Source organism: Macaca mulatta, chromosome 2, assembly GCF_049350105.2.
Source record: "Macaca mulatta isolate MMU2019108-1 chromosome 2, T2T-MMU8v2.0, whole genome shotgun sequence".
In the NCBI taxonomy this organism is placed as follows: domain Eukaryota; kingdom Metazoa; phylum Chordata; class Mammalia; order Primates; family Cercopithecidae; genus Macaca; species Macaca mulatta.
The window spans coordinates 127,011,971-127,034,616 of record NC_133407.1 but is presented as its reverse complement, the minus strand read 5'-3'; the positions used below and the strand labels follow the sequence as shown (position 1 = coordinate 127,034,616).

Sequence of the window (22,646 nt, the reverse complement as noted above, 5' to 3'; positions counted from 1 at the left end):
CAGCAAAATAATTTGAGTTGCCCAAAGGATGTATAGAAATGAATGAAGGGCAGTCAGGGTGAGAAGAGTGCTCTGGCAGAAAGAATGGTATATGTAAAGACTCTGTGGGCGATGGATCATGGTGTACTTGAGGAACTGGGCTGAATAAAGCAGTGATGTAAGGGGCATTACAGGAAGATATAATCTGGAGAGGCAGTCAATGGCTAGATGCTGCAGGGTTTTATGGATCTGCTAAGGATATGACCTTTAATCTAACAGCAATGCAATTACTCAAATATGTTAAGCAGGATAAGCAGACTTGAATTCAGAAATGACCTCTCTGGTTGCTATGTGGAGAATAGCTTGGAGGAAGATGTGAGTGGGCAGAAGAGTAGAAAATAGTGAGAACTTTTATGGGATGTTGCAGTCATCTGAGACAGAGAGAGAAGTGAGAGTGGAGATGAAGAGAAGTAGACAGATTGAGGGAAATTGTGGAGGGAAAATGGATAGGATTTAGTGCTGAACTGGATGATAGTGGGTGAGGGAGGTGTCAAAGATGACTTTGCTGAATGAGGGATGGCAGCATTTTCCTCTGTTTAGGAACCCATATCCCTTTCCCTAAATATTGAACTTGATAAATCACATAACTTTTCTGCTTCTTAAAATGATAGGAAAAATTATCTTCACAAAGGGGACGATTAAACGAAATTAGAGATTTGATTCAATGAAATATGTTTTTGTTGAATATCTATTTTGCCCATACCCTGTCTAATGAGACCTGGATAATCTAAAATGAAGATGTGATGTGTTTATTCTCAAGGAGGCCAAACTTTGCTGCAGGAGCCAACACCAGTGCCCATAAATTTTGGGATAATTTAGGATGAAACATAATCACATGGCAAAATATGTAGTGCTGGTTATATACTTAACAGAATAGGAAGGAGAGAAATCGCTGTGACTATTGCCTTTGGCTCTGTGCAGAAGGAAACTTGGTCTGAGTTATGGAGGTGGTCAGAGTTTAAAAGTCAAAAAGTATGGAGAAAAACATAGTGTGAATAAAGGCACAGAAGCAATTATAGAGTGTCTGAGGCCAGTGAAATGTCTCATTTCATTGAGGTGTGAAAATCCAAATTGGTGAATAGTGGGAGTAAATCTGGACAGGTAACATGGGCCAAATCAGGAAGTGTATCTGGCAGAGAAGGCTGAACTTGTCATAGTGAATCAGTGGAAAGTTTTGGAGCAGGAAAGAGAAGAGACAGGTGAGATTAATTGGGAGGCGGTGTGCTGGAAGTCTTGAATGAAAGAACAATGAGAGACAAAGAGTTCAAGGAGAAACTTAAGTGATGGGAGAGGAGAGATAGATACCTCATAAGGATTCTCATAGCATTTGGTGGTTTCGGTTATAAAGAAAGTGGGGAGAGGAGAGTGTAACATGAATACAGGGCTTTCAATTAAGAGCCTGGGAAAGCCGGGCGCGGTGGCTCACGCCTGTAATCCCAGCACTTTGGGAGGCCGAGGCGGGCGGATCACAAGGTCAGGAGATCGAGACCACAGTGAAACCCCGTCTCTACTAAAAATACAAAAAATTAGCCGGGCGCGGTGGCGGGCGCCTGTAGTCCCAGCTACTAAGGAGGCTGAGGCAGGAGAATGGCGGGAACCCGGGAGGCGGAGCTTGCAGTGAGCCGAGATCGCGCCACTGCACTCCAGCCTGGGCAACAGCGTGAGACTCCGTCTCAAAAAAAAAAAAAAAAAGAAAAAAAAAGAGCCTGGGAAAATGACACTTTTTACTGACAGAAATAGGTTACAAGGAGAGAGAGACAATAGTTAGGCCTGTTTTGAAGAGGTCGAAACTCAGGTAATATTGAGATAATCAGGTGAGTGTGCTCTGGCAGTAAGGTAAGAAGATTGAACTCTGAGATGATTGAGTGCTAGATAGATTTTAAATATAATTGTAATACTTTGGAGCAACTGCTGCCAAGAAGTGGAATCTATTTCCTCAACTCTTGAATCTGGGATGGGCTTCTGCCTTGCTTTGACCAACAGAATGTGATGAAAGTGGCATTCTCTGAGTTGCAAGCCTAAGCCATAAGAGATCTTGCAGTATGCTTGCTTGCTTAGAACCTGGTGATTGCCATGAGAACACGTCCAGGCTAGTTCACTTGATGACAGGTAAGGGGCCCAATTATCCTCATTTTTCTAATCATCACATAGTTAATCCTTAGAAAGAACAACCACCTTATTAATCAGAGAATGACCATAGATACATGAGTGGGCCCAGTCAAGATCAGCAGGCATGCTACCCAGCTAAACTCAGGCCAAATTGCAGATCCACAGAATCATGAGTTAGATAAATAATGTAGTTTTAAGCCATTAAATTTTGGGTTGTTTTGTTATGCAGCAAAAACTAACTGATACGTAAACTCCAAGAGAGGGTGTCAAGATAGTGAAGCAGAGAATAGTGCCATCAAAGTACACTACATAAATTCAAGGAGGAATTAATTTTGCTAGCAGATTTCTGAGACTTTATTAAATGCAACAATTTAATTACCTTATCATATATCAAAAGCAAAGTTTAGTGCCCCAGATACCCAGATTTTCATAATAGGTGAATGAATAACTAGGATTAGGAAGACAAGGTAAGAATAAAATTAATTAAGAATCTGGGAAAGAGATTAATTCAAAAGAAGAGGGTTAGAAAATTCTATCGTTTCAAGTAAACAAAGGCAAAAAGAGTAAATCAATATCAAATTTATCATGTCTGAGTTATCAGTAATATCCAAAGCATCACCCAAGATTAAGGTAATCACGTAGTCTTACACTTTTAAGGCATGAGCTCAGACAAAGCAGTCAGGTCTTCTTCCTTCCTGGACCAAAGTTTGCTAAAGATTCCATGTGTCTATAATATGGTCTGAGCTCTGTGCGTCTGTATAATTTTTCAGGTGACCTTCTCCCTCTTTTGTAGGTAATACAAATTAGAATTTTTCTCCACTGAGACTTCTGATCTTTCTCTAAGTACACAAATTTAATTTTCTTAAACTGCAGTTCTTTTCACTTTTTCCTGTTTTCTAAATAACAAAATCAGTTTGTTAGGTGTTGCAGCACTTGAAGATCTCTTCAATCTTATTTTGACCTAATTTATTTCAGCAGATGCAAGACAAATCCTGAAGAGCTCATTAAAATGAACTTTCTGTACTTCTCAGTGCTAATGCTTATTGGTGAGACATAAATATCCTAGAAAGTTCTAGGGGAAAAACAGTGACATCTTAAGACTGTAAGGAATAAAAAATAAAAAATAAAAAAGATCATTATAAGTGGAAATCTAAATTCAATAGAATGGAATGACTAGAATAAAAAATATCGGTTGACTGGAATTGAAAACTATCCTTGTGAGAGGGGGAGTCAGAGTTTACTCAAAGAGAAAGTACTGAGGAGTTCATCAGGAAGTTAATTCTTATCTTGGGAGAAGGAAAACAAGAGGGTTTTAAGTATGTATCACAGCGCCAGATAACTTCCCAAGAGGTACTTCAAGGCAAGCTACAAAAGGGATTCTTAGCTTGGAAGATGATAGCCCCATTTGGGGAGAAACAGGCAAAGCTTATGACTATAAACAACTCCTTCTTACCACTCAGTTAGGCCCCCCGCAAGACAGCCCAGTTCAGAGGCCCCTCTGCAAAGAGGAGAGCTTCCCTGGACCCACCAACTCTGACAGAAAATAAAAGGCAGTTTTTGTTGGTGTATTCGTGTTTGGTCCTCATTTGAAGTGAACACTTCAGTCATCCCAGGATGGATTTGAGGATGAGGACTTAAAGGCATGGGGGTGGGGAGAAAACAAAAAATGACAAGAAACTAGCCAGGATGAAGAGTGGGTTCACCAGGAGGATGGAACAAGTGGCAAGACCTCAGGGAAAGAGGTGTGATCACGCATCAGATCTGCTCCTTTCCAAACAGTTTGTGCAGTGGTTAAGAGTATGGATGGTGGGTTCAAGCTCACCTAGGAGTAAAGTTTACACCATCACTTCCTAGTTCCACATTCTTAAATTTCTAAACCCATCAAGCCGTCTGTTTTCTTCTTTGTAAAATGAGGGGGTGATCCCTGTCTCACGGGGCTGTTGTGAGAATTCAATGATTAAATGTATTTAAGGTAGTCTACCTTGTGCCTGAAGGGCTCAAAAAAATGGAAACTGTAATTCTTACCCCTCCCATCCCATTCCCATATCCTTCTGACCAATTTCATCAAATTATTTACTCTTCACCCAGCACGTTGGCCTGGAGAGGCTTAAAGGTACTGATGCAACAGAATGCTCCTTGCTTGGAGTGTGAATTCTAAATGATTGTCAGTTACTCAACAAATATTTACTTAAGGGCCTACACCATGCCAAATACCGTATATTAGACATTAGGGAGGAATATGATTTGGCTGTGTCCCCACCCAAATCTCATCCTGAATTCCCACATGTTGTGAGAAGGACCCAGTGGGAGGTAACTGAATCATGTAGACAAGTCTTTCCCCTGCTGTTCTCATGATAGTGAATAAATCTCATGAGATCTGATGGTTTTAAAAAGAGGAATTCCCCTGCATAAGCTCTCTCTCTCTCTTTGCCTGCCGCCATCCATCTAAGATGTGACTTGCTCCCCCTTGCCTTCTGCCATGATTGTGAGGCCTCCCCAGCCATGTGGAACTGTAAGTCCATTAAACCTCTTTCTTTTGCAAATTGCCCAGTCTCGTGGAAGGCCTTTATCAGCAGTGTGAAAATGGACTAATACAGGAAGAAAAGAAGGGCCTTAATACTAGAGGTCTGCTTTGGAATAAACTTAATGGGAACAGGATAAAGCAGTTGACATTTGACTTTGAGAATATTTGAAGATACATGCACACACACACACACACACACACAAACATGACTGTGTGCAGAAGCAAAATCAGAGAGGAGGAAAATTGGGGACACTTTTAAGGCTTAATACAATTACCTTACTGTATGAGTAAACATATAACTCAACTGGTGGCTTCAGTAGGACTTGGATGCACCAAGTTTCCATGACTATTCAGCATGTTGTGGATATTAGGAAGTTTTTCTTTTAACAGAGAAACTAAAGAACAGTGGTTAATCCAACAAGTGAATGAGTGGAATTTTTAAAGAGCTTCTATTGTGCTTGCAAATTATAAAATGTTATTATTTTCTAGCTCCAGATCCCTGGAATCTTGATATACTCTTATGTCTAGCTCCAAACCAACTGCACATGGCAGACAGTAGGGTTTCCCATGATAAACTTATATCAGTTTTAGCTTTCAGAACCTGGAAGAATGAGGCTGAAGAAAGATGCTTTCAGAATGTTACCATCTTAAAAGTTATGATTACAGGGAAATCTGTCCTTCAATTATCCTATTATTATTTATGAACTAATTTCTTTTTAACCGATAACCTTCAACTATAGTTGTCAACTAAGTTGACACATTTCTGGATAAGCATCTGCCCTATCAGAACTTTGGGGCCACATACATTAGGAAATGATTTGTACTACCACTTTAGCTATTTGTATCACTATCAAGGATGGCTGAACATCCTAGGATGTTTCTTATTCTTTCCCAAATTTCATACTCCAAACATAGTTGGGGGAAAAATGTAGTAGCGTGTGTGTGAAAGAAGCCAAAGGCATGACCAATTATGATAGTGTAAAATGTCATTATTTCACTATAGAAATAATTGCAAGTAGAGTTTGAATAGTGTAATGTGAATTTTAACCTCAATCTAAGAAGACTGGAAAATTAATGAGGCCATTCTAGAGTCCAGGGATGGACAATGCTCTCTTGAAGCCCAGTGGTATTCTGATTGTCCTATAAGAGTTATAATAATTATAAATGATATTTTTGTCTCCTTTAACATATTGGCTCAAATATTTTACTTATTAGATCATAGCATTGTTTGTGGACCAGAGAGAATAAGGAGAGAGGTAACATTTTCAAGGTACCTATTGGACACTTAGCTGCTAGAATTCACTAAACTATAATGTCAAATTAGGGCCAGTAAGAAAAAAATTGTTCCTAAATTAAAATCCGAAAGTATAAAAAAGGATCTTATTTGGAGTGAATGCTTAAACTTTCCATTCTATAACTTAAGTAAAGTTGAGTTTGGAAAATTCCATTATATCCTAGTAGATTTTGCATATATCAATCTAACATTTTCTTGAAGCTGATGCTCCATGGTTCATAAATTCCATTTGCCTTTGTATCATTTATTTTGTTTTTATCCTCAACACCTTTGTATTTAGGCAATGGTAATAGTTTAAACCTACAATAACCTCAACCATTCCCTGCCATGCAGAATAATCACATCGTCACATCATCACATCACATCACATCACATCACATCACATCACATCACATCACATCACATCACATCACATCACATCACATCACATCACATCACACAGAGCTCTCTACCACCTTAGAGGCCTCACCTTTGTTTTATGGGAGGCTTTCAAGGGATTGACAAATAAGTAGAGATCCTGTGGTAGAGTCCAAGTTGAAATAGGAGAATGAGGACCTGTGTCTGTGTCTCCCACATCCCTATTAACTAGTGATAAAATGCTGATCAATTGGAAATGGCCTTCCTTAGCCATAGTTTCTCTCCCTTAATGGAAAACTCAATATGCAATTCACCTGTTTGTTTCACGGGGCCATTGTCAGTATTACATAAAATAATGAATGATTTTGTTAAGTATTAAAGGTCACAAACCTGCAATAGTTACACATTCTGTGGGAAGCAGAAGAAGTGGTATTTCTTCACTTTTCTGAAGTGAAGTGGTCAACAGGCTTTGAATCAATTTAAAATTTTCAAATACTCATTTAAAAGAAAACCTAGAAAGAAAATTTGAAAACTCACAAAGATGAAAATAGTTATTTCCAAAACTTTTCTGTAAGTTTCTTCTGATAAATGTACTGTTTAATTCAATGTATTAAAATATGTATTTGAAAGAACAGTCCATCCCCTTTACCTGATTTGTATTTTTCCATAGCTCTTATTCTATTTTCTGTCCCTCATTTCACCCCTCCATATAGCATATAACACTACTGCATTCCCAGTGTTTGGGCAAGCTCGTGGCACTTAGTAGACTATTAATGAACATTTATTGAATGAATACATTAATGAATGAAGTAACAAGAACTATATGCTAAGTTAAATTAAACATTACTTCAAAAGTTATTCTACGTAGGTTTCTATTTACAGCAATAATGATTATATCATAATACAGATAATTTAAAAATAAGTTTTTGTGAAATCTCATTATGTTTAATAACCAATAATAATAGTTATGATTTATTTATAGCAGTACTGTGTGCCACATACTTATTTACATTATAAAGAACCTCAAAAGAGCTCCTCTCTTTCCTGAATGGTGAGAATTTGCTCCTCTTTTCACAGACGAGAAAACTGAGGTTCAAAAATGTAAGTCACTCAAAAGTCACACAGGTAGTGGGTAATGGGAGCAAGGATTTGAACTCCAAGTTTGGGTGGATCCAAAGTACCCATTCCACATTGTCAGTTCTTCCCAAAAGGAGATTAATCAAATGTGAAGTTTAAATGTCATTTAACCTTTGTCTGATAATGACTTTATTGCATCCTTATCCAGATAAACACCTTGGGAGAGATATTCAATTCTCATCTAACAACCATTTTCTCTTGGTGTTTGAAGACATTATGACACCCTATTTTTGGCATTTATTGCCATTCTGACTAGTCTACTTTTAATCTGAATATCATTTTTAATAAACTCCCCAGGTGATTTTCATGTAGGTGGTCCTTGAACTACATAGTGAGAAACTGATTCCAGAGGTAAAAAAGAGTCTCTGAGTTTCTGTGGAATCTTCCTCCCCAGGCTCTTCTGCTGGGGGGTTCCTGACTCTTCTGTGAAGAGAGCTGAGGTCATTTCCATTGAAAAGGCAAAGAAAATCTGGGCAGGTCAAACAACTGGTCGGTTAGCATCACAACCAGGGCTGGAAGCCCTTTCTTTTAACTTGTGCTAGATCTGAGCTCATCAAACATAAGTGTGCATGCAAATCATCTGGAGATCATAAAAATGTAGATTCCAATACTCAGTAGGTTGAGGTGGAACCTGAGACTCTGCATTTTTAACAAGCTCCCAGGTGATGCCCACGCTGCTGCTCTTCAGCTCACCCTTTGAACAGGAAGCTGTTACATGGAAATAAGCTTAAAGGTTAAGGATTCAACACTCCCAGTAAAAACAAAGTTCCATTTTATTTCTTTTTTTTTTTTTTTTTTTGAGACGGAGTCTTGCTCTGTGCCCCAGGCTGGAGTGCAGTGGCACGATCTCGGCTCACTGCAAGCTCCGCCCCCACGGGTTCACGCCATTCTCCTGCCTCAGCCTCCCGAGTAGCTGGGACTATAGGCGCCCGCTACCTCGCCCGGCTAATTTTCTTGTATTTTTAGTAGAGACGGGGTTTCACTGTGTTAGCCAGGATGGTCTCGATCTCCTGACCTCGTGATCCGCCCGTCTCGGCCTCCCAAAGTGCTGGGATTACAGGCTTGAGCCACCGCGCCCGGCCCCATTTTATTTCAAGAACGATTATTGTGGCTCTAATTCAGATACACACAAAAATGATCCACTTTTTTCCCTCCATTTTACCAGTATTTACCAGGACAGAAACTGTATGAGGAATATTTAATATCAACTTTTCACAGGTTAACATGGTGGGTAAGAGCCTAGACTTGGGGTCAAACACACCTAGGCTATACTCTCAGAGTCACCACATACACAATGTGTGGCTTTGGACTAGTGGCTCAGGCTCTCCATATCTCATTTTCCCCATTCTTAAAATAATGATAGTGATCTTTCATGGTGCTGTTGTGAAGGTTCAAGTCCTATGTATGAGGTATAGAGCACGGTGCCTGGTAAATAAAGTGTTACATAAATGGCAGCTATGCAAACTTTTAGCATCTTGTCCTGGTGTATCATCCTCATTCCAACATTCCTGAATTTGCTAATGGAGTCTATGCCCTTCAGGTTTTATAGGCACTAATCCTCTCCTCTTTTAACTCCCTCAAAGCCTCGTTACAAGGCTTAAATGAATTAATATGCATAAAACACTTGGATCCGTGCCTGTCACAGAATTAGTACCCAAGATGACTTAGCTTTTATTTTTAGCACTTACTATAATGATAATTAAATCACTTTTGAGGGATTTTAAATTGCCTCTCCCCCCGACTGGATTGCAAATCTTACATGAGACCATGTTTGTTTTAGTTACCTCTGTACCCCAAATCTTAACATAATACCCAGTACCCAGTGGCTGCTCAGTATTACATAGAATGCACAACTGAATGAACATATGAACAAATGAATGAGTGAGCAAATAAGAAGACATTCTTGCCTTTTTGAAGAGATTCAGAGAAAAAATGTTTGAGAAACACTTTATTTGAGTGTGAAGGCAGTGGGAGAAAGAGAAAAAAATTATATCAGAGAACTGGTCTGGGGGAGGAAGGAAGGAGGGTGTCTTCCAAATGCCTCAGAAGATGAGGAGTTTATAAATACCACTCAGAGTGAAGAGGTGAGCTGAGGGAAGGAGTCTGGGAGAGGAATGCCAGCAGATAATGGTCTTTGAAAAAAATTTGAGCTAACCGAGTTTTCTAATCAAATGTGTTAGGAGATGCTTTGAGGTAAATAAAACATGAGAAATGAGAAACCCTTGAATATCCTATAGTGGGGGCTAATGAGAAACCCAGAGCAGGCAAAGAGAAGCTTTCTCTAAGCATCTGTACTTGGGGAGAAAATTATGATTTGTCAATTCCACTGAGGAGTTTCCAGGATCGTGTTGAGAGGGGAGAGGGTTAAAGTCACAGTGTTAGAAACTGATGGGCAAGGTCCAGGTCCTGTCAATCCCTGCCCCCTCTGCCCTGACTCCACAACAAATGGGTAATGGCAGGACTGATGGGTGTAAAGGGGTCCTAAGAAAGTGGAAAGGAAAATTCAGGGGCATTACTAAGATGAGCTAATCATAGGGAATGGCTTTATACATATTGCATGTGGTTTTATTATAGTTATCCTTCAGTGATGATTCTCTGTCCCTGCAATTTATAATATGGCATAAATCTCCCCTTGAGATGGAATGACCCAGCAAAGCGTTTCCAGACTACTTTAGACCCATCCCATAACTGCAGTGATTTTCCTGGTAGACTGGGGAAATGGTTCCCCTAACCTCAAGCATTCATTGAGGGCATGAAATGAAAACTGATAGCAAAATGGACTTTGACTTACAGAGGAAGAAAATAACAATGCTATTGTCCAGGCCTGCAGTTTCAACAGTACTTTCCCATTTCATCTATGACAGCAGTCCTCTTCATCACTCTGGGAAGGTACTCGTTATTACTCATAATGGTACTCATTATTTCCATTTTACAGATGAAGATACCAAGGTCCCAAGATGGCAGATGAATTGTCTAAGGCCATGCATACCCCTGTGTCGCAGAGCCGGAATTTGGACCTATTTCTTCTCTTTGCAAGTTTGAGTGCTCTGAGGCAATGCAAGTAGAAGATAGTTTTCTTTTTGGGAATGCTGCCAGAGCAATATACTTGAAAGGCCTTTTATCTTTGCAAATGTGCCAAGGGTCTCGATAATTACAGATACCTTTTAACAGCTCATCAAAAGATCAAGGATATGGGCCCACATACAGTGTGAGCCCCGTCTCCTGGCAAACTCCTGCATCTATTCAAGCTCAGGAGCGTGTGTGACAAACCCACTGCAAACCACCACCTGCCTTTTACGTGTTTTGCATGTCTACCGGTCTTCTAAGAGCCATCTAGGAGGACACGCTCTGTATCTTTTAGTGAGGCTGAAATTTGGCTAAAGTAACCCCCAAAGATGTTTGGGTATGTCCAGTTGAAAAACCAGGAACCTGCCTCAGGTACCTAGACATCTGCTTATAACCCAAAACACATACATTTCTGATTTGAGCCAGATCCATATGCTGGCCTTCCTCTGTTTAAAATGGTTCTTCAGCTCACTGGGCTGGAAGGAGATTGAGCTCTTCTGTTGTCTTCCTTTTGCATCAAATTCACCACAGGGCTTGGGCAATTCAACCCATCTTTTGGGGCTTCAGTATTCTGACTTAAATAAATTAAGTTTTAATGGTGTACAGTCACCAGCAAGAGGTCAGATAGTTTGAAGATGTTATCTGCTTCCTGCTTGGATGCTGACTCACACACCTGATCCATCAGACCTCAAAACCCACACTCTCTCTACTGTGGTAGGCTGATCTCTAGGGCTTCTTGCAGCTTTTGCAATAATCACTCCACATTCCCTAAACTACTGGGGAGACTCTAAGAATGTATGTGGGCAGTCCAAAACCACTCAGCTAATAAACACTGAGTAAGAAAGCCAAGCCTGTAGACCTCAAATTCCCTAACTACTGCTGGGCTGCCCTTATTGAGATGCTTCAAAGAGAAAAAGTGTATTTTAACCCTACTTACCTTTTTCCCCATTAAATAGAATAATTGTGTAGAAAAACACTGGTTTTGGCTGGGCGCAGTGGCTCATGCCTGTAATCCCAGCACTTTGGGAGGCCAAGCAGGGTGGATCACGAGGTCAGGCGATTGAGACCATCTGGCTAATAAGGTGAAACCCCGTCTCTACTAAAAATACAAAAAATTAGCTGGGCATGGTGGCGGGCTCCTGTAGTCCCAGCTACTCGGGAGGTTGAGGCAGGAGAATGGCGAAAACCCGAGAGGCGGAGCTTGCAGTGAGCCGAGATCGCACCACTGCACTCCAGCCTGGGCGACAGAGGGAGACTCGGTCTCAAAAAAAAAAGGTAAAACACTTGTTTTAAGCCAGGACATGTGAGTGCGAATCCAGGTTTTATCCTTTATTAGCTGCAAGACTTTGGGTTTGTAACCATCTAAATGTCCATTTACTCACCTGTTGAAGGTGATAATATTTTAATATTGTCTTACTAGTTGGCTGCTAGAATCAAATAAGATAATGTAAGCTACACGAATGTGGTAAAGTGTTATGCAGAGGTAAGGGATAGTAATAGTAAAAGGACTTAGAGATGCCTTACTTATCTTTGTTGGCAAATGTTATATATTCAGGGAAAGCAACTTAAAAACCCTAGGGTAAACCATGCAGCAGAATATCTGAAAGAAAGAAAAGTAGAAACGTGATGGGAGGATTTGGTCAAAGGTGATGGTAAATCCTGCGTTTCCTGTCATGGTTCTCAGCCAGGGGCAATTTGGCAATGTCTGGTGGTAATTTTGGCTGTCACAACCTGAGGGTTTGGTGGGGGGATTGCTACTGACACATAGTGGGTAGAAGCCAGGGATGCTGCTTAACATCTTATAATACATAAAACAGCTCCTTAACAACAATGAAGTATCTGCACCAGAATGTTAATAGTACCAAGTGTGAGAAATCCTGGTCTATTAGAAGTTCCGTGAATCCAGGAACTAGTATATCTTGTTTATTTCTGTGCCGTAGCATCTAGCAGTGTACTTGGCTTAAAGAGGGCACCCAATATATAAATATATTTATTGAATAGATAGATGAGTGAGTGAATACCCACAGAAAACCAGATAATGCAAGTTAGATCTATTTCAGATTGCCAGGGAAAATCGTAGTTTCTTTAGTCACCTACTCTGTTTATTCTCTATCTTCTTTACTTTTCTTTCCTGTCAAATCTTTTTTCCCCTTCTTTCCTCTCCCAATACTGTCCAAGAATGAGAATGGCCCTATCAAATCTGAGAATGCCTAGAAGCAATAAAGAATGCTTATAAGACACACACACTGCAAAACCTTTTCTAGCTCCCTGCTTCCTACCACTCCATTTCAGCAGACAGTAATCACATCAGTAAATAAGTGGATTCACTCTTGTTCCCTCACTGAGTATGAACATATAGGACCAAAAGCACATATTTCCTGCAAATGCCTTACTAGAACACTTCAATTATGCATTTAAGAAAACACATCCTGGGCCATGAAATAGAAATGAAGTTGAGGTGAGAAAATGGAAAAATGGAGGCATTTAGTTCTGGGAATGCAGAAATTATATCTATTTGTTCATCACTGTATCTCCCATGCCTAGCATGGTGCCTGGCACATGGTAGGCATCCTTAAATATTTATTAAATAAAAAAATAGATGGGGTGCAGTGGCTCACGCCTGTAATCCCAGCACTTTGGGAGGCCGAGGTGGGTGGATCACGAGGTCAGGAGATCAAAACCATCCTGGCTAACATGGTGAAACCCCGTCTCTACTAAAAAAAATACGAAAAATTAGCCAGGTGTGGTGGCGGGCGCCTGTAGTCCCAGCTACTTGGGAGGCTGAGGCAGGAGAATGGCGTGAACCCGGGACATGGAGCTTGCAGTGAGCCGAGATCGTGCCACTGCACTCCAGCCTAGGCGACAGAGCAAGACTCCATCTAAAAAATAAAATAAAATAAAATAAAATAAAATAAAATAAAAATAGATGACGTCCACATTCCAGACTTTTTCTAAAATCTTCCCCCAATTAAAAAAAAATGTTTTTCCTCTGCCATTCAATTTCTTATGAAGGTAGTTTGAATGTCATAGGTTCTGCAAAATCTTATCCATTTTCCTCCCTCATGGAGATCTAAAGCCAGATAAAGATGTGTGGGTTCAACATTGAGAATTGAGTGTCAATATGGTGACTTAAGAAGTCCTTGAAATAATAATTCATATTTGACACATACATTCTGAAAGCCATATTTTACCAGAAATAAAATGAGCCCAAAATCTTTGTTGTATCTTTGCCAGTAAGTCTACATTGAGACAATGTGTGGTAATTAGGGAGGATTTAAAGATTCTGTAAGGCCGGAACGATGGCTCAGGCTTGTAATCCCGGCACTTTCGGAAGCCGAGGTGGGAGGATCACCTGAGGTCATGAGTTCGAGACCAGCCTGGCCAACACAGTGAACTCCCGCCTCTACTAATAATACAAAAATTAGCTGAGCATGGTCACACATTCCTGTAGTCCTAGCTACTCAGAAGACTGAGGCAGGACAATCACTTGAACCCAGGAGGCGGAGGTTGCAGTAGCCTGAGATTGCACCACTGCACTCCGGCCTGGGGGACAGAATGAGGTTCCATCTCAAAAATAAATAAATAAATAAATAAATAAATAAATAAATAAATAAATGTTCTGTAAGCAAGGCTAAATAAGTATACCAGTAGCAAACTTTTATGCCCAACACATCATTTCCCCCAAAAGGCAATAATGACATGATCATCCACTTAGATTGGCCAACTCAAAGCTCCATGGTAAACTGATTACCTGTGTTGTGAATAAGCTTTCTAGAAACTATAATGAAACATGTTTGGAGTTGCTCCTGAACAATTTTCCATTAGTACTTTTGGATAGAATTTGTGTTTAAAAAAAAAAAAAAATCACAGAAAATATATTAATTATGCAAATCCATTAGTCTACAGAGTGGAGAGACTGAGGTGTTTCCATTTTCAAACACTGAATCTTTAAACATTTAAAGACACATTGATGACCAAGAGCCTCTTCTAGAAGATTTAGTGCTTCATGTGCTGATTTCAGGCTCAAAATATTCACTGACTTATTTTCTTACACAAGAATGTAACAGGACCACAAACTCTATTTGTACACCAGTCTAGAATGTTTAATGAAAAATGCAAGATTAGTCCAAGACTAATTATGTGTTAACACTAGATGCTTTCTCCATACTTAACAGATAATTTTTAAGTGCTTAACGATCAACATGTTTAAGTACACACATCTGTAGCCAAAGAAAGGGCAGGATGAAACACAGGCAAGATGGAGTACAATCCTCAGTACTATTGATTTGGAATTTAGTCACCCCTCTGAAGAAAGCAGTATCTTCTATCTAGGGACTGAAATATGATATACTTTATAAACTTGTCTATAAGATTAGTTTTTAGGGATAGCCTATATTTGATGAACTCTGTGGTTGAGCACAACATATTTTTTTAAAGTAAAGTTTTCATTTGATGGCTGTTAGTATATTTAGAACTCTCATAAATGCTGTTGGAAAAAGCAAATTGATTTGAATTTATTTTTCAGTATTGGCTCTAATACCACACTTTCTGACTAAACCACTCAATTATGACTTTTTTTTAAGAACAAGAAAAAGACATAATCTAGAATTGAGGAGTTACCCAAGCTTGCCTCTGACAAAAATGACTACCATTGTGGAAATGTATTTTATTGTGTACTGCAGTCTGAACTCTTTAACTAACTGGGTGCTTACACCAAGAGTAGCTCAAAAGCTGTTGCTTATTAGACACAGCAGATCACACCAATAACTCAATATTGTGTTAACCACTTCAGAAATTGACTCAGTTCTTCCAATTTGTGGTGGGTGGTTTTTGTTTGTTTGTTTGTTTTTAAGATCCCTCTGAGTTTTGGTAAATTTAGCAAAGGTGTTGTGAGCTAGGTTCTATCTTCTAGCAACATTTTCATCACTCATAATCCTTTCTCATAATGCAGCATTTTACAGGCTCACTTTATGACTGGAATGCCCTGCTTCTAGTCCAGAAGCTGCCACTTGAGGAGACATTTAAAGTTATTGATTATATGTCAGTTGCATTTTCCCCCTATAAGATCCATCTGAATTTTATTGGCTCAAGTGGATTTAAAATGGGGAGCTCAGTGCTCAGGTGCAAAGGAATGCATTTGGGGACTCTGAATTTCGACTTTGTCACGCTTCTCAGCATGCTTATTGGCAGCTGTGTTCCTTTTTAAATTACCCAGGGGAGATAGACACTTCACAGTATTCAACCTGAAGTGCTACCTCAGCCCTTTCCAGCTAGCCAAAGAATAGAAATAATAATAATAATAAAAAAATCATGGTGGGAGTGAGTAAAGGGAAGGTGAGAATTTTATAAAGCTCTCCAAAAATGATTCAGTTGTAATGCTTTTTATATTTTGCACCAATGACGAACCAGCTGCCTTGAGATATTGATATTTCTAAGCTATCGTCACATCTTTATTTTGACTTTATGTCCAAAAACTGAAGGTCAAAGGAATTGATTTACTTTGATCAATTAAAAGATCTACCTTGATTTAGCCACTTCTGCATAAATTTTACCCTAGGTGGGCTCATTTAGTCACACTCACATCTTTGTATCTGCTCAAATTGAGTGGAAATAAAACACATATTCTTCAGTTTCAAAGACATGCTTAGCTCGGAGTCATAACGGCATAGACTGAGAAGAAGGAGACTACCTTGTATCAAAACAGGGAAAAATAGGATGTTTAACTGTAGGTCCCTGGAAATCATTTCAGTCTAGGCATTCGTTGTAGATTGTACCAATGACAGATGGGAGGGAGGAAGAACAGGACTCTGGAATGAGCCTGCCTGGTTCCGAGACTCATCCCCATCACTGTGTTTCTTCAAGTAAGTTACATACTTGTCCTATGTCTCCATTTTCTCATCTGTAAAATGGGGAGGTAATGTTATGGCCCTCATAGAGTGCTTGTCAAGATTACAGGAGATAAGCCATGTAAAATGCTTAGCACAGTGCCAGGCATATAGGATGTATTTACTAAATGGAAATGACTTTTGCATTCTTCATTATGCTAAAAAGAAGAGAGGAGCTCATTGTGAAATTTTAAAAATCTCTTTATTGTTTCCCCCAAATGACACAAGTCTTTAATCCTTGGAAGAGATTATGACAGATTTTCTAGTTATGGCATTATGGACCTTTCAGAAGTGATACTTGTAAAAACTGTGCACATTGGCTCTAACTCTAAGGATCCTGACCTTTTAAAGATACAGATGCCTTGTTGTTCCTCCTGTCTGGGCCTAAGTATGCTTGGAGCCCTAACACTTCTGTAAACCAGGAGACTGGAGGAAAAGGCATAACTTTCACATGCAGAATGCATGCTGCCACCTCAAGTTTCATTAATTTATATTACTGAATAGCTTCAGAGGATGATAAGCGCTGTCTATAGCAAATGACTTTATATACAACCTGTTACAGCCATGAAAGGAGAATGATTATATAAAATATATTATATAGAATATTAAGGGACGTTGAGGGACTGGATGTGCTGGGGAGGGGAACAGGTGATGTTCCGTGCTGGTGAGTTTAGTTAGCAGTAATTGGCAACAGCCCAGGGATAAAAGTTTTTTTTTTTTTTTTCAACAAATTATCTGCTAAGATACACTTGGCTCCAGCTAAGGTTCATGTTATCTGAGGCTGATATTAGGCACATGCTTATTGGGACCTGTAATAAGGCAATATAATAACTTGGGTGGGTTTGGGGGATTAGTCTATTTTTGAGGCTGAGTTAGATTGATCAAAATTCAGTCTATTTGTCAAAATGAGTAGCTTCACTGGAGTGTGCACAGGGTGTGTGAGTCGTGGCACATCCAAAAGGGAGTAGATATGAAGGTTAGTGCACTCCCAGACAGGCATTCTGAGCTGTCATAAGACTACTTCACAATCTGAAAAATTGCTATTCTGAAAAAAACCTATGCCTACAAGCCCTAGGCCTGCATGATATTCCCAACTTTACTCTCAAAATCTCTGAAAAATGTACAGTCAGACCTCCTCTTGCTTCACATGCCACAGTGCCTTTAACTTTCATCATAAATCTATTCTCCAGCTCATTTCACCGAGAAAAATACTATGCAGATTTGTTGATTGTGTAACAAAAAGAGAAGATTAAAGCATGTTTGTTTCCATTAAAGCAATTATTTAATCATCTTATCATCCCTGTCAAGAATAATTATATTAAAAGACTTTTCCCCAGACTTCTGAATTAACAATGAAGAATTCAGACCATCTCTTACTCTCTGAACAAAAAGAACGCAGCTAACCAGGTAATGCATTTAAAAATCATTTCTAGCAATGGTGACCGGACAGTCATTTTGCAGTAGTTAAATTTAATAACAGCAACTTTTCTCCTGATTAGCTTCACATATAGAAACACAGGAGCCCGGACTGGGCATCTGACAGATGGTGGCAGAAATACACAGTGCAAAGAAAGACGAAAGAGAAGCAACAGCCACTTGTGATTACAGCTTTTCATGGCATGCTAGGACTTCATTTAGTGATCTGAATACTTTTTCTAAATTCAATTCTTTTAGTGTGTGCATCCAATCGTAGGGGAAACTCATTCATTCTACATACAGCGATAAGACCTTATGAAGCTAGCACCTTTCAGCACAACATATAATATTTGGTAGCTGTGGATGGAGTTTAAGTAATTCTCACTCTGACACTGACGAAGAAACTTTAATTAAAATGGTAAGCAGGTTGCAGCACAATGAATGTATTTAGGATATTAAACACTCCAAAGATGGGGGGTAGGGTAGAATGACATTACATTTTTATAAAGCAAATATAAGTTTGCTTAAATAGTTTCCTTACTATGTTCCAAGAAACCCAGCACATACTTAAACAGCTAAAGTAAGCATTTCACTATCAACACAGCCTCTTTGGTTTTTAAACATACAAATCATAAGAAAGCAAAGTCAAGAAAAAGAGATATTACCACTAAAGACTTAAAAACTGATATTTGGAAAGAAAAGTGTACAATCCGAATGTGCCTATGGAGACACACACATGCACACACATATCCCCACAGCCAGCTGTAAATCAAGATAGCTGCAAACTTACCGGAGCAAATATCACCATACACATTTACAAAAGAATTGATAATCCAACTTCCCTCTCCTGAAAGAAAATAGAGGTTGTCTCATACTAAAAATAAAGCTTCTCTGTCCACAGCACCAGCCACTTGTCCCTCTTTTTATGAAGCAAAGAAGGAGAAGAAGAAAATCAATGCAGAGGGAAAGTGAGATGTTATACCAATCAGATAGCAGCTTCAGCCTCATTTGCAGAGAGATGGCAAAACGGTCATATTATTAGATGGTGACAACCCACAGCTGAGTACGGGAACCTGATACTCCCCTCTGGTGAACGCCGCCTGCTTGGTGGGGAGGTGGCTGCCACCATGGTGAGCTCCCACACTTGGCTCTTGGCTCACAACTGGAAGTGCAGGACTGCTTTGCACAAGCAGGCTGCATCACCAACAGAGGCACCATCTCCTCTTTACTCTGCCAGCCCCCTCCTCCTGCAAGCACAGTGCTTAAAAACAAACTAGATTTTTTTTTTAAAGCCAGAATTTTGTGTTTTAAGGGTATGGGGAAAAATGATGGTTTTATAAAATCTTATGAATAGATTTGCATAGATTAAGTAAACGTTGATATGTTTGTTAAAAAAAATTGCCCTTGTTTTAATGTAAATGCAGAGATGTTATGCATAATCCCCATTTGGGAAATTCATACACTGCCCATAAATAATCATTAAGGTGATGTACTGGAAGACAGGCTTTTAAGACTCTGGCAACTGTAGAAGGGACAGATTACAACTTGGTTGCTCACTCATCACAGGAGTGTTACTTAAAGACGTCTCCTGCAAAATCTCAAAATTAAAAAGGTTTCAGATGCTTAAGTGCAATCTGGATCTGCTGTTTTCTTCAAATAAACCTCTGTAGGAAAGAGTTGAGCTCGACTACTTCGAAGGGCCCAAAACATAGCACCTTGAGGCAATGTGTGTTGGGGGCGTTTGTACCAAATTCTTGGAGAGGCTGCCACCGGTGACATGTTCTCACCCTGGCATCCTGAGGACAATTTTTCCCCAAGGTGGATACCACAGCACAGGGAAAGGACGTCTGTCTTTGGGTCCCCACTCAGTGCAGGAATGTTGTCAGGTTGGCTGAGAGGTCTCTGCTTTATCTTTTGTGCAGCTGGTGATGACTCAACTGAAATGCACAGAGGCTGGTCACATTTTTTATAGGGATTAATTTGTTGTTAATTTGGAGTCACTCGAAGTCTTTTATTGAGGTCCCTCTCTCTGTGTCTCGCTTTCCTTCCTATCTCTATCTCTTTGTATCACTCTCTCTCCTTCTCTCTCATGCATGCGCGTGTGCGCACACACACACACACTATCACTACCATATCACAGCCACCACCATCATCTCTCTCTTACTCCCTTTCTTCCTTTTCTTATACACATAGTAACAACTTGGTGGATAGGGGGAGGTTGGGGGACCAAACAAAACAACCAAAAAACCATAATGAGGAGTCAGGCAACTTGGGTTCTAGTCCTGGTCTCCCACTTACTAGTCATGTGACCTGCGCATGAGCCTTAGTTTCCCCTCTGTAAAATGGCTACACTTATGCCTCATAGAGCTGCACTCATAAAGCTATGAGTGGGAAGGTGTGGGGAAGAAATGAGCACTGGGCAAGGCAGTGCTTTCACCTACACTACACACCTGCAAACCGGGCTCAGGGAGTCCAGATCCCTTTCTCCTCCGTCTCCTTTGATTGGCTTGTTCCCTACGCCTGAGCTTTTGGGATGCTTACCAACTCTTCAAACTGTATATGCCCCATGGCCCCTTTGAAATTCTGATAGGAACCTTTTCCTCCCCACTTCCCTATGGCCACCACTCACCTGCTTATTGACAAATCTCTGCACGTCAGTGAGAGGTTACTCAGGGGAGTAAATTAAGCAAGTGAACATATCTGAAGCAGGAAAAAAAAGGCTTACGATCACCAGGCATTTAAGTGAGCACTCAGTAGGCATTTACAGAATAAATAAATGAAGGATTGACTGAAAGAATAGTGTCCCTGTGCTGAAGGCCACAGTTCCTCCAGGTGGCTGATAAGGGGCAGAGTTAGAGTAGGGTCGAAGAGGTGGCAGTTTCCAGCAATGCACCTGTAGGGTAGAACCATACTTAATTGTTTCTTCAGGGAGGCCAGTGAGTAATTCTCACTGGCTTTGAATATTAAGAGCCCTGTTGCAAGTAAAAGTAAAAAAGTTCTGTCTTCTACATAATAATAGTGAACATTTCTTGAATATTAACTCTGTGCCAGGTACTATTCTAAGTGGGTGTTTTTGGTATATCATCTTATTTGAGCCTTACAAAACTTCAGGTTACAATTTTTATTCCAGGGTATAGCTGAAAAAAACAAGACCCAAAGAGTTAAGTAACTTATCTGAAAGTACACAGTCAATACCTGGTAAAGCTAAAATTCGAGCCTAATTGTATGCCATTGCCTAAGCTATTAACCACTCTGTTTTGGACACCACATGATGGTACTTATACTTTTATTTATTCAGTGTACAGGGTATGACAAATCCACATTTGGATGCATGGACCCCACAGTAACTTCTCAGTTGTCCCCATTATGCAGATTTGCACCAGAGATTAGAACTTGCTGGTGTAGAAGGAGCCCATGAGATCCACACTCAGGCCCTGCTGGGTTCTGTATGGACTTGGGCACTTTATCTAACACTTGGGAAGATAGGAGGTGTGAGGCTCGGTCTTGGGTTTGCTAGCGGTTTGCTCTGTGACCCTGGGTGTGTCCCGGAATTTGTCCACGTCTCTGTTTTTCTCATGTTTAAATTGAAGGATTTCCACTGAATTATCTCTAAAGGGCTTTCTGGGTCAACTTTCACTAGATAAGATTCTAAGGCTAATAGGCAGATTCTAACCTGCTGGTTGGGTTAGCACTTCCTGCCTCATATATTTTTTCCAGATAGAGCATTAACATTCTCTAAGTCTGCCCTGCTACCACCCTTTGGTCACCTCTCTGTGGACCACTGCAACAGGCTCCCTTTAGGTCTCACTGCTTTCACTCTTACCCCTAGAAATCTCTATTACCCATGTTGAGCCATTTAAAGCATAAATTAGATCATATCAATCATCTGAGAAAAGTTCTTCAATAGCTGTCCAGTAGGTTTACAGTAAGTAAAACCCAAACCCTTTCTCATGCCTTTAAAGTGTTATGCAATCTACCTTTCATCTATTTTTTTTTTTTATTTAATTCCAACCCTCTCCTTTCCTACTCTTCAGCCACACCCACCTTCTATGCCTTTGTACTAGCTATTCTGTCTGCTTGGAACATTCTTTCCTCAGATCTTTTCCTGCCCTCTCTTCCTTTGCCATTCAATTGTTAGTTCTACTTTCTGTTTCGTAGAGGGTCTTTATTCCCCAACCACCTAACTTAAAAACATCTTTCACTTTCTCCAGTAACTCCTTTTTTTATTTTTGCACTTTTATTGCCTGACACCTTCTTGCTTATTTATTGATTCATTTATTATTGACTATCTCCATTTACTAAGACGTCCACAAAAGCAGGAAACTTGTTTGTTTTGCTTAATACCATATCCTTGGTGTTTCAGAGAGTACCTGCCACATAGCAGGTGTTCAATACATGTTTGGTGGAAAAATGAATGAATGATGAAATCAGTGAATCAACATGAGAACAATTTAGGTTTGAGATGGTGGTAAAGAAACCTAATTTTTTCAAAGGAGTTTAGCCTTGAAATGCAGAACAGATGAATAAGGGCAACTGATTCATTCATACTAGCAGATACAGACTGTTTTTACCTCTTCATTCAAAGAACATTCTGGAAGGATTGCAAATTTCGGTGTCATATTGATTTAATGGGAAACCATGTCAAAGATGGTGGAAAGCTCCTTTTGTAAACTATACTGATCAGTTGTTTTTTTAGAAGCTTGGGTTCCCAGGGTTTTGTTCACCTAGGCCCACATAAAGCAGCTGATTTTTGGATACTTGCCCATATATTTGTCATTAGAGAAATAATCTTGTCAGCTAGCCACTTAGACTGTCCTAA

The 22,646-nt window shown here is 39.8% G+C and overlaps 1 protein-coding gene and 1 long non-coding RNA gene across 3 annotated transcripts in view; one reads left to right on the top strand and one right to left on the bottom strand.

Moving 5' to 3' along the window:
- Positions 1-22,646, bottom strand: part of SYNPR (synaptoporin) — a 331,134-nt gene that overhangs the window by 153,265 nt on the left and 155,223 nt on the right. Inside the window, 1 exon segment of one of the 2 annotated variants that reach the window (NM_001266609.1) lies at positions 18,618-18,989. The exons of the other annotated variant lie outside the window; for it this stretch is intronic. Coding sequence (NP_001253538.1) covers positions 18,618-18,641 — 24 coding nt within the window. The 5' untranslated portion in view covers positions 18,642-18,989. 2 annotated transcript variants of the gene reach the window in all.
- LOC144339530 (uncharacterized) overlaps positions 1-22,646 on the top strand; it is a 133,247-nt gene that overhangs the window by 94,995 nt on the left and 15,606 nt on the right. The window contains exon 2 of the long non-coding RNA XR_013414555.1: positions 17,749-17,818. This is a non-coding gene — a long non-coding RNA (uncharacterized LOC144339530). The remainder of the gene's footprint in view (positions 1-17,748; positions 17,819-22,646) is intronic.